Source organism: Mugil cephalus, chromosome 22 (genome assembly GCF_022458985.1).
Source record: "Mugil cephalus isolate CIBA_MC_2020 chromosome 22, CIBA_Mcephalus_1.1, whole genome shotgun sequence".
NCBI lineage: Eukaryota > Metazoa > Chordata > Actinopteri > Mugiliformes > Mugilidae > Mugil > Mugil cephalus.
In genome coordinates this window covers 1,099,135-1,111,968 of record NC_061791.1, presented here as the reverse complement: position 1 = coordinate 1,111,968, position 12,834 = coordinate 1,099,135, and the positions used below count along the sequence as shown (strand labels likewise).

Here is a 12,834-nt window from a genome sequence, read left to right as displayed (position 1 = left end):
TCTTTGTTTCTTTGATTCACTGGTTCTTTGGTTCCATTGTTCTCTGGTTCTCCGGTTCTCTGGTCTGGATTCAACCTGAAGCGTCCCCTGTGGTTTATAGTTTCCTCTCTAGTTTTTCCGTCTGTTTTCCAGTTGGTTGTTGTGGATCAATAAAGAATCAGTAACTGAGGAGGTTTGGAGACACAGACATTTAAAAAGTTTTGCTCGTCGTTGTTGAAAGTGAAGCAGGAAGCAGAAACAAAAATGAACCCAACTGGTAAAACAGACACAGCGCCGCCTAGTGTTAACCATCTTCAACTACTTTTGTTTTTCCTCGTGGTTCGTGGTGTTTTTTATTTGCTCCTGTGACCAAACTATTACCTTTGAAATTCCAGTCGTCCTCGTTTCGTCCTGTTGTTGTTGTTGTTTTTTTGTTTTTTGTCCCATGACCTGGATGAACCTTCATGGACCAAAACAAACATCAAACGTATCTTAGCAGCTGATCAGTCAACAGAAACTTGTTGAAATGTCTGAGTTTATCATTTCTGTTACATACCACAGCAGGAGGCCATGGGCTGGTCATAATGTTATGGCTAATCTTTTTTTCTCATCAAAGAAGCTCCACGTTTGTTCCCTCCTTGAGTTTCGAGCCTTAGATGTGGATGTGTCCCTGAGGCTGGTGCTGGACCACAACAGTTGGTTTTAAGCCTTTAAACATTTGTTGCTTCACAACTTCTGGATCCGACCGGCGTCGTTTTACCTTCCGGCCACTAGATGTCAGCAGAGACTTTGATGTCATGGCTCAAATGTGAACACTACACACACTCACACACACTGTTGCTCTATATTTTAACAGCATCAGCATCAACATTCAGATCTACGAACACATTTAATCCAGTTTAAAATGGCTGTAATTAGAATTATTAAGTTCACGTGTCAGGTGCTTTATGTTTGTTTGTTGAAAACCTCGAGAATCCAGAAAACCTCGTCGACGACTATAGAGAAATATGCAAATCACCATAAGCTGACCTAAAAATCTTTATATCATTTCTAAGTACATATTATTGCAATATACAACATATTGTAGAATAATAACTTATATCGTGTCTAGGGTCAGTATCAGGGGCCCAAACGTTAACTATAGCTTCATCTTTTGATTTATACCCTCCAGTCAACATTTAACGTTTATACCAAACAGTGCAGGTAAAGAACAGTTTCAAGTACACAGTTTATATATTATTTTATTTTCTCTCAGTTATATTCTCTCAGCTAATCTGGTTGGACCTCCTTAGCTTTGACTCTAGCAGCTGACCTCATTCTCTGGGACTAATGACCTCCCTCCATGTCTCCAGAATCTTTGTGCTGCTCCCTGTCAGACTGGAGCCTTTTTTCCCGGTTGTCCTCCCTGATCAGTGGTTTTCTGTTCAGTCCCTTGAGTTCCCTTCACATTGTCCATGGTGTGAAATGCTCTTTCTTCCACTATTAAACACAGCCCTGAGTTCTACTGCTGCTTTTCCTCCATCTGATTTCACCAAATGTTTATTTATTTATTCGTAGAAGACGATGGTTCCTCCACTGTCCTTCCAGTTTATAATAATGCAGCATTGGACAGTTCTTAACTTTAGACAGTGGACAACTTTAAAGCAGATATAAAACCACGTTTAAGTTTTAAATCCACTGGTGGTGAAGAGGTTCACATTAAATGCAGTCTCTCTCTTCCTCCCTCTACTGGGCGTTAGAAGAACTGCAGCTTCAGATTTTATTTAACTTTCAGCTGTTTCTGTTTGCAGAGAAAAAATCTGTTTGTTCCTGCACATTGTTCCTGTGCAGTCCTTTGAGAATATAAGCTGAAAACCGATATTTTTAGAGATTTCCTCTTGAATGAATGAATGAATGAATGAATGAATGAATGAATGAATGAACATCATGTCTGGTCTCTTTCAGATTAACTCTAAACGACTCAACGCACCCCACACATAAAACGCAATATTTAAATCTTTTCTGCTTCTGCTTTCTACTCCCACTCTCTGCCGGGGCAACACAAAAACACACAAAACGCACAAAACTTTGTGTGAGAGTGTGTGGTTGCTTCCGTTGCAACAGGAAACAACACATAACTTCATGGAAATGCCACACTGAGTTTCTGTCTGATATGTTAATGAGCTGCTGTGTGTGTGTTGTGTTGTGTGTTGTGTTGTGTGTGTGCTGTATAACACTGAGACGATGGCATTTCATCTTTTACATTTTCTCTGGTTTCCAACAGTCAGCGTTTTCACTGTAGATACGAAACTCTACAGTGAAAAACTGTGGGATAAACACAACTCAGAGAAGATCCCAGTCACCGTTTCATGAACACACTGAGACGTCCTTAAGGGATCTGAAAGGGTTTAAAAGGGTTTTACATGACCTCAAAGGACCTTAAATGGTCTTAGAATTTGTGCCAAGTCCAATACATTATGGGTATAATATGGGTATTAACATATCTTAAATAGTTTAAAGGGCCTTAAATGGACTTAATTTTGATTTTATGTTCAGTGCTTTAAAAAATTAGATATAGAAACTCAAAAGAAACAAATGTTTTAGGGTCATGGTATAGGCTAGCTGCGAGGCTAAGACACTGTGAGGAGCTACTGGTAGCTTGGAGACTAGGAGGGCTTGGATGTTAATTATCGAGGCTAAAAGTCAACTGAGAGCTTAGGTGGGAGAATATCTGAATGAGTCCTTGTCACAGTTCAAGCAGCAGGAAACGACTGAAACACACCGAGATGTGTATCTAACCGCTAAAGATAGATGAGAGGATGAGATAAACCAGGCAGCACAGATATATGAGCAGAGTGAAACAAGGCCTCACACACTGAAGACTCAGACCTGCACATAAAGCAGCGTCACGTAAACAATGAAGCGTTTTTATCTCGAAGGAATCAGAGATGAAAGTGGGTTAACAGGACAAATAAAATATCTACTTATAGGTCACTGGAGAGTTCACATCGGAGGATCTGTCATTTAGTGTTATTATTAATATGACTATCTGGAGGGAACAGTCTTCGCTCTGACATGTGGCCTTGACGCTTCAAACCCATGGTCGGCCATTTTTTCGGCATTTGCCGAGTGTCTGTACCTCCTAGCTTTCTGTCTTCCTACCTAATTCCTAGTTTCCTAGTATCCTAGCCTCCCAGCTACTAGTTAATAGTAGCTCATCCTAGCTTCCTACCCTCCCAGCTATCAGTGAATCTTCCTAGCTTCCTTGACTCCCAGATACTCTTCTTAGTGTCCTAGCTTCCCAGCTGCTGGCATCAGTGATTGCATGGACCAAGCAACATTTGGTTAATGTTCCTGCCAGTTCCTGTTCCTGACACCATTGCCATGAATGTTACCAGCATTGTGAGCATGTTAGCATTTAGCCTCTAACAGGGCTGCTAACAACGCTTAGTGCTGCAAAATGCCACCATCAAATATGTGGTCTCCTTTCCTGCAAATTAGTCCAAGACTGTACACCCGATGTGTCCGTCCTCCAGTCTCGCCTCCTTGGAGCCCGGAGCCTCGTTTGCATCTGCAGTCAGAATATTGTCAGCCCTTTGTAGACATGCAAGACATCTGCAGTAGCATCTGCAACACGCTGACTCACAATGAAACCTGCACACACACGAACACCGCAGAAACAGAGGTGGGGGCTAAAAGTTGACTTCTAGTTTCTCTCTCGGTGAGATCATGGTTTCCACCACAGTCCTGCTGAAGTGTCCTTTAGCACTGCAGCAGTTCGCCCACTCATTACACCACCAAGGTCTCTGGCCTGCAGCAGCAGCATGGATTCAGACAAAATCCAAACAGATTGTCCTAATCAATCCATCTATCTATCTCTGATTGATGATTTATATTCTCATATTTTGTAGCTGTCAGTTTAACACCTCCAGAGATGACTTTACTGCTCTTAGTCACCACGTGTTGCTTATCATATTTTCATCACGCTGTGTGAAGCAGAAAAATGTGGTTTATTATAACGACAAGGCAAATAAGGACAGCAATCAAAAAAAAGTGCATTATAACACCATTTTAAGGTGTAAAGGGAACTAGAAGACATTTAATAAGGCTACAGTTGTGTTGTGTAGGAACATTTGCCTGTCATCTGCAAATTGTTTGATAAATAAAACTAAGTTGATGCCATTTTATTTGATATATGCAGCTAAATCCCTCCTTTCTGACTGTAGCAGGTTTACTTTGAAAAGGTTCTTAGTGGTTCAGCTGTAAAACTTATTGGAGTATTTCTAATATTTTGTCAAATGAAGAGGACAAATTATTTTTCAGTTTTCAGAGCAAAGATATGTGAAACTAAAGAAGCTCTAGGACTGGGCCTAGGGGAACTCCGCACACAAGATTGTCGAGTCTTCCAATAAAACAAGAAGATAAAAATTGCATTTTAACAGGAATTTTAATGGTAAAAACAAAGCACACAAGACTGTTGTCGTGTTGCCAAGTAACATTTGCATGTCACCTGGTAATTGATAAACATAACTGTGATGATGATTCAGCTGCCACTTTATTGGTTAGACATAGCTAAAACTAGCATGAAATTCCCCGTTCGTAAAGGTTGCAGACTTTTATTGGACTCCAACAAGGGATGTTTGACTGGTATGTTGTCTAGTAAAGTGGACAAACTATTGCACACACAACTTCCTAATTTGTAGATGTCATAGCAAAGATATGTGAAAGTAAAGGAGCTGTAGGATGAGGCCTTGGGGAACTCCGTGCATACGAGTTTGCTGAGTCTTCCAACAAAATAACAAAATGAAAATTTTATCCAGAGTGTTAATGGTGAAAGGAAAGGGTGTGAGACTGTTGCTAAGTAAAATCTGCTAATTGTTTGATAAACAGAACTGTGAAGATGAGTCATTGGTTAGATATAGCTTAAACTAGCATTAAATTACCCTTTTGTAAAGGAAGTTTATTGGGTTACAAGGGATTTTTTGTGTATTTTGGAGACACTTCTATTTTTTTTTATTTTTTTTTTAAAAAATATGTGAAAATAAAGAGGCTCTAGAACCAAGCCCTGGGGAACTCCACACATGAGAGTTTGCTGAGTCATCCAAAAACATAAAACCAACAAAACACCTGAACATTTCTCCTGAAGTAAAGTTTAAATGTTTGTTTGTTTTTATACAGTGGGTTAATAGGTGGTGAAGTCGCTCTCGGGCTGTTTATTTACCACACTCACAACAAACCTGCATCTCCAGCTGCTGTGGGGAAGCACAGCTCTGATTCTTAGAAGTCACAGCCTCACACACACACACACACACACACACACACACACACACACACACACACACACACACACACACACAAAAAACAGCACTCAGGGTGCATTGTGGGAAAGGTCTTCAGTTACTGTAAGAGAAGGCTACTTGCCATTTACTAGAAGTGATGTCACAGGAAGTGACATCACAGCTGTGGGTTTACGGGGCGGGGGGTCTGACTTTTTGTCGCCGCAGAAATACCCCGACCCGCCCGTCTGTCTGCAGAGCAGCATGGTCCCTGAGCTGAGCTTTGTGTGCAGCTGCATATTTTAGCTGCTGGTTTCTGGTTTTTCGGGTTTGTCGCAGTCGAAGGAGATAAAACTCAAAAATATTTGGAGATGCAAACAGATTCACACATCCCGACTTCTTTCCTCTTTTATTTATCATTTGACGACTCCTCGGATTCTTAAAACCCTTCTGACTGAGAAACTGATGCATGAATAAATGTAATCAGATCCAATCTAAACATTCATTAATATTCATAAAACGCGTCGACTCAGATTAATCTATCATCATGATTAATGTGATAAAGCATCTGCAGCAGAACAGCTGTGAACGTGTCTCAGTTTGTCCAAGTACCGGTAGTGACAGGCAGCAGAACCAACCCATAAAGATGGAAGACGCTAAACAGCACGTTGGTCCTCTCCATGGGACATTTGAGGACAAAAAAGACCAAGAGGGACCAGTGGAGACACATAAAGTATTATCACACTCTGCAGGAAGGAGTTTTCTTTCCAGCTTCAAACAGCACATGAACCAAGCCAAGCATACGTTAGTCGGGGATTCTGCTAGCACTTGGGCTAATGCTAACAGGCTAACAGCTGGAGACAAACCAAGACAAACCAGCCTCTCAGAACATCGGGGCCTCAGAAAGTTGACCTCGGACAAACTGACTGACACAATTGTGCCATGTGTATTGCAACAAATTACAGACCAGTGGGGATCACATGAAAGAAGACGGGGGTGGGGGACATAAAGGAGTGTGTTTAAGTACCCAGACCAGACCAGACCCGACCAGATCGGACCGGACTGGACCGGACCAGACCGGACTGGACAGTACTGGACTGGACCAGACCAGACCTGACCAGACCTGACCAGACCAGACCAGACTGGATTGGACTGGACCGGACCGGACTGGACTGGGCTGGACCGGCCCTGACCGGACGGGACCAGACCAGACCAGACTGGGCTGGACCGGCCCTGAATGGACCGGACTGGACCAGACTGGACTGGACACTACTGGACTGGACCAGACCAGACCTGACCAGACCAGACCAGACTGGATTGGACTGGGCCGGACCGGACTGGACTGGGCTGGACCGGCCCTGACCGGACGGGACCAGACCAGACCAGACTGGGCTGGACCGGCCCTGACCGGACCGGACTGGACCAGACTGGACTGGACTGGACAAGACTGGACAAGACTGGACTAGACCGGACAAGACCGGACCAGACCGGACTGGACCAGACAAGCCAAACCAGATCCAACCCAGACAAGACAAGACAAGACCCAATCAGACCAGGTCAGACGCAACCACACCCAACCTGACCCAACCGACTTGGCCAGACCAGATCCAACCCAGAGCAGACAAGACAAGACAAGACCAGGCCAGACAATTCTTACATAAATAATGTCTTTAAAAACAAATGCTGGACAAAAAAGACTCACTGAGTAATAAAACCATTTTCCCTGCAGACGTATCATAAAGATTTAAATGCAGAAATAAACAAGAGGTCGTCATGAAACTGATTTTCTCTGCTTTATTCGTTTGTGCCAAAAAATAAATACATAATAAATAATCAACAGAATGATTTGTATTTAAATATACCTTAAATAAAAATTAATAAATTAATAAAGAAAGTAATTACAACATGTCAGTAAAACAGAGTCAATCCCTGAAAGCTACGGTTCTTCTGCTGCAGTGAACGTTCTGTAAACATCATCAGTTCTCTGAGGCACTACGGTGGAGACCTTCTTTTACGGTAAAAAGACAAACGTGGTACAAATTAAAAAGGTGGAAAATATTTAAGGCTCCACCCACTGAGTTTCATTCATAAAAACAATTTGATCTTTTTTTGGTTTTGTATCATTTGATTTTATCCTAAAGACAAAACTAAAAACAACATGAATTTCCTTGTAAGTCAAAAACACTTAAACTTTAAATTCAGTTGATTTAATTGATCTAATGAAGTGAAATTATAATATTTTGTCAGTAATCCTGCAGTTAGGAAACGTTTCACAGACGCGGTTTTCAAGTATCAAACTCCGAACTTCCTTTTACAAAACTAAAAGATCTACTAGGCTTAGGCTGCTGGTCCATTACAATAAATACGCCTGAACTCATCTCTTTAGAAAAAGTGGAGGTATTAAATAGGCACTCTTTGGTCACACTTTCCCTCTTGTGTAATTTAAGTTTTTCATGGTTGAAGACTGAATCTTGATCGAGTCTTGGCCCTCGCTTGGCGCCGCCGACGCCTCCTGTCCGACAGCGTACCGGCCGCCTCGTACAGCGGCAGCAGCTCCGACAACGCTTTGCTCTGGACCACGAAATCATTCATCTGAAGGAGAAAGACCAACAGGTTCACGTCAATGACAACAATGACACAACGTTTCCTACGACCTTTCTTGGACTAGTAAACCTTTTAAACACTAGATTAGATTTGAAGCCTTAGAAAAACCCAAAAGACGTCTTAATTTCAGCCAAGATGAAGCCCTTTGAAATCATTCTCTAAGCCGTACTTTGATCTCAAAGGGAGTCTTTAGTATGTTGGACTGAATGAGTCCTACACATGTCTCATTTAAGGTCTTCTTTAGTCGTGCATGTCTCTTCAGAAGGTCTCTACTAAACACCAACTTTCTGGAGCTGGACACAGGTCAGATCTCTACCTTGATTTTTTGGAGATCCCTCAGCTTCTGCATAAGTTCCCCCTGCTCGTGGTAACGGAGTTGCCTCAGCTCCCGGATATACTTCAGGATGATGTTCAGCTTGTCCTTGATATGGTCGTTAGCTCCTGAGCCGGCAGTGGAATCGGCGGCTCCGTCTTTTGTGCCGCCATTGGTGGAATTGGCCGTCTGGGGACTCGGAGTGTCGAGCTGCTTCAACATGACACCGATGAGCTCCTCATACGTCTCCAGAACGGCACCGAGGAACATCATCTGGATCTGGGAAGAGAAACAGGAAAAGGTTTAAAAACTTTCATTCATAAATCTTGATACATCTTTGCAAAAATCAATCTGTGGAGAAACTAAGAAAACCAAACGTAAAAGTAGTTTCTAGTGAATGCATTCTGTCACTTCTACCAACACTTTTCACCCAGTGGAAAAACTCTGTGGTTTCCCACGCAGGAGTCAAAGTGAGCGTAGAGTAGGCCTTGAGAGGAAGTACCATTGAGTGTTAAATGTGAATGTCATATCCAGGCGCCGCTAACAGGGCTGAAACTCATCTGGATGCAACAACTCAAACACTTGTTTTTCCATCTGATGGAGAGTCAGTTGGAAGGTCAAAGACATTCGGTCAAATGTCACATACATTGAGACATAAGAAGCTCCGGAGCAGCCGGATATCTAGGGCTGTGTTTTTAACTCAGATGAGTCACAAGAAGTTTCTGGATGGGAGCAAATTCAAATCAGAATGAAGGGGTGAGGGAAAAAGTAAATAGAGAAAACCCCCGATGGGTGGGCACGCCGTCTAATCTAAATGTCTCTGCACCGGCGTGAAACCATAACTGTGATTCAAAAAACCTGTTAGACATTCATGGAAAAATCCTCCAATAAAATCAAACAGAGTCAAATGTTTGTGGACGTCCCGGACTGAGGCCAGCGTAACGTCATGTTTGTCCAGAGCCGACAAACATTCATTCTTCTGTTGGACCGACTCTCTGATTAACAGCAGGTCTGCGATGAGTGGAACAGATCGTTTTTACACAAAATATGAAAGTAACCGATACCCTAGAAAGAGCCAGATTGATGGTTTGGATCTTGAAGTTGAGTCTGAATTCAAAAACATGTTGCACGCCTTCAAACCCAAACCTGAAACTGATATCTGTCTTATCTCCTAAACCACAGCAGACGTCAACAAGCTCAACTCTGCAGACATCAGCAGAAACCGAACATGAACTGATTTTTTTTTTTTGCTTCAATCATTTCTGGTGAAAAGCGAAAGTTTAGTAGTCATACAATGCAGAGCCAGCAGTAAAAAAAGAAAAAAAAAAACTCAATAACACAGACAACCTCAAAAGTGATACAGAAACGGAGGAAAACACCAACCAGCTGCTGACTCAACAAAGATGGCCGCCATCTAGTCTTTGTGAATGCACGTTAATGTAGCTTAGCGTAACAACTGGACGGTCCTCCAGCCAATCAGTACAATCAGAGTACTGTTACTCTTCTGTCCATCACCACATTAAGACCCTCCCCCAAACGATCTGATTGGCCCCGCTGATCAGTTCCCAACGGAGACTCTTGACCAACTTTCTGACTTCCACGCTAGCTCTACTCCATTCATTATGCTAAGCTAACCGCTCCAACTCTGTACATCTTTCACTAATCTTCTACTTTCACTCTTGAAACCAAATCAGGTCATGACTAAAATTTAAACCTACGCAGGATCTTAAACAGACTGACTCTAATTTGTAGAAACACCAAACTTGTATTTACCTCCGTGTTGCCCTGTAGAGTGTTTTTGAATATGGATCCCCCATTAAATCGTTGTTTAATTGTGATGTGCTGCAAAACAAAAAGACAAAAACAGAAATGTTAGTTCATTCATTGTAGTTCAATACAGAAGGAGCAGAGGGAGCAGAGGGAGCAGAAGGAGCAGGCCTCACTGGTGCATTCAGACATTTTCAGACTAGCTGCATTGACACATGCTGTGAACGACCTTGTTGTGAATAAGTTTGGATGTTGAGAAGTAAACACAGGTCTGGTTCTTTAACCCTGCACTGCTACACAATGACTCAAGGTGTGCTAACAAGAAGAGGAAACAGAAAGCTGGAACCACAAGCAAAACGAGTCTCGTTCTGTCAGTAGGAGTCGTTCCCAACTCTCGGTACTTACATAGTGCTGCAGGAGTTTATGCATGGTGTCGTTCATCTCCTTTGTGACGTGGGTGCCGTGGACCTGATGTTCTGACAAACAGAGGGTCAGACAGAGCACTGCCATCACCGCGGCAACCATCGTAGCGTCCTCGTTGAGTTAGATCCCTGTCTGAGGCCGAGCCGAAAACCTGTCTGTCTGTCTGTCTGTCTGTCTGACGATGTGTCCGTCTCAAACTGTTCAAACTTTTCTAGAGAAGGCATTATTTATAACGCGCAGAGAGAGGGAGGAACGGGGGGCAGAGAGACGTAGACAAGCACAGGGGAGAGAGAGTGTGTGATGCATGTGATGATATAGGTGTGAAAAATGTGGTTGTCAGTTTCCTTTAAAACACAAAACTTCATAGAAGTGGGTGAGGGGTCTCCCACATGCATGTTGAACACAGATCATTAGCTCGCTGCAGGAGCACACGTCATCCCCAACTTTTACTGGAACCAATGGTTTCACTGGTCATTCTGACAGATCCAAAGCTTCCTCCTTCTCACACAGGCCTGATGTTTGCATGCATCACCATGCAACGCAGCGGGTTTCGAGCAGAAACCAGTGGAAAGCTCTTCACCTGGAACAGCTGGGCTGCGGCCCGCGTCGGAAATCATTAGATCCAACAGAAAGCAAACGGAAATTGTTGCAAACCCTCGATCCGTCATTTGAACTTTAGGTTTTCGTCCGAAAAATTCTTTGATCCGTGCAGCGAAGCATGGCGAGGAAGACGGCTCAAACAGCTGATCGGTTCCTTCTGAAGACAGAAACCTTCAGAAATGGATCACACATCCTCATTCTCAGTCATTATTAAAATAGCGCAAACAGGATGAAACTAATTATGTACGTGCTGCTATAAATACTTTGGGTGGCAGACTGATAAACTTCTGTAATTTCCCAGTCAGCCGAACACGGCCTTTTTTTGAGACTACGTTCAGCAGCATGAATATATTCATCCTCATCTGGACTCGAATCTCCTTAATATAAAAGAAATATCCCAGCGCTACCTCCACGTCATCCGGGTTTTACCAGGAACTCAAAATCTCGGTTTAATAATAATTTTTGTCGAAACAAACACTAATAAAGTGACTCGTCTGCAGTTCTGCTGCAGTTCTGCTTTGCTTTTTTTAGCCTCTCTCAGCTCCTCAGTTTGGACTCTCGTCTCATTCACTTCGTTTTTCGTCTCCATGGTTTTGCATGAATGCATTCACATGTAACATAATGTAGTAAATATGAGACGTCATCAGTTTCAAAAGCTCAGACGAAGGCTTAATTGCTAATGACGGAATAAATATGAATAAACAGAATAATGAGACAAAAGTTAAAACATTAACTTTGGTTTTACTGTTAGTAAGAAACAAATCCATGTCAAATGGTAGCAGTGTTTGCTTGGATGCAGTGGATAGACACTTGGGCCAAAATAAAGCTAGAAGTAACAGTAATAAACGTTAGACATTCACCAGTGATTAGCCTGGAGTTATGATTAAGCAGCTGTGCTTGCAAAAAGTGATAAATGGACATAAAACATTCAAAATTGGAAAAAATATAATGAATAAATACGTATAACAGTTAAAACTAGAGATCGTAATGAGTAGCTAACAGTAAATAATGCTTTTAACACTGGAATGTTCCAAATGTAAGCAGTTTTTAATGCTAAGCTAATGCTAAGCTATAAGAAATCAATCAATAACTGAAAAGTTAGCCAATGATTAGCGGCAGGTGATGCATAAATGGATAATTTATAAACTGGTAGCAGGAGATAATGGACAAACTGTTTTAATTGTTAGCTAAAGTTTGGCTCAAAATATTCCCTAAACCATCGTAACAGTATAAATTAAAGGTTGGATAAAGGTATTGGACAAACAAATAGAATTTTTAGCTTAAAGTAACAGACAAACCATTGCAGTAGTAAATGAACGGTTAGCTAGAGGTTTGCTATCAAGTAACAGTGGCTGGTTAAATGCTTAAAAGTCTAGCTAGGAGTAAAGGTGTCATGTCCTGTAACGTTGGAAAGTGCTAAAGAGAAGCCATTTTATTTCGGTAAGCTAAAAGTAATGGACAAGCCACTGTAATATTCAGCTGGTCAATTACTAGAGCTAACTGAGAGCATGTTTAGCTAACGCTAAAGGATAAATGGCTATTACAGATAAACCTCCGTATATTCTGTATTTTCACAGGTAGCCAGCGATTAGCTGGAGGTAATACTGGGTGAGGTTTAGTTAGGCTTGGTTGAGTCACGGAATTAGCTGTTAGCACCAGATTTTATCAAGACTCTGGGTTTTTTTTACAAGAAAATTAAGAAATTAACACCTATTCTGAGATAAGTGTGTGTGTTTAAAAGGTCACTACTGGAGCAGCAAATATCAGAGTGAGGAAGATGTTTCTAACTCATGCAACTGCTTGATTGACCGTTAATGAGACACCTGCCAGTTGCATATCTGTGCCGACATGTAGCATCATAGATAATAATATATAAGACGGTGCAAGGGAATA

At 42.0% G+C, this 12,834-nt stretch overlaps 1 protein-coding gene across 1 annotated transcript; it reads right to left on the bottom strand.

The window, feature by feature from the left end:
* Positions 1-7,014: 7,014 nt before the first annotated feature.
* Positions 7,015-10,525, bottom strand: LOC125000154 (interferon gamma-like). Its single transcript, XM_047575549.1, has 4 exons — positions 10,324-10,525; positions 9,925-9,993; positions 8,155-8,430; positions 7,015-7,826 (listed from the first exon to the last, which is right to left on the bottom strand). Exons 1-4 carry the CDS (start codon positions 10,441-10,443, stop codon positions 7,686-7,688), a joined length of 606 nt encoding a protein of 201 aa, XP_047431505.1. The 5' UTR covers positions 10,444-10,525; the 3' UTR covers positions 7,015-7,685.
* Positions 10,526-12,834: the final 2,309 nt, after the last annotated feature.

Bases quoted from the DNA above. Each gene is read 5' to 3' on its own strand.
- LOC125000154 (XM_047575549.1), bottom strand. From the start codon at position 10,443: ATGGTTGCCGCGGTGATGGCAGTGCTCTGTCTGACCCTCTGTTTGTCA. The intron at 9,994-10,323 runs GTAAGTACCGAG...TTTGTTTTGCAG, and splicing joins ATAAACTCCTGCAGCACTAT to CACATCACAATTAAACAACG. The intron at 8,431-9,924 runs GTAAATACAAGT...TTCTCTTCCCAG, and splicing joins CTCTACAGGGCAACACGGAG to ATCCAGATGATGTTCCTCGG.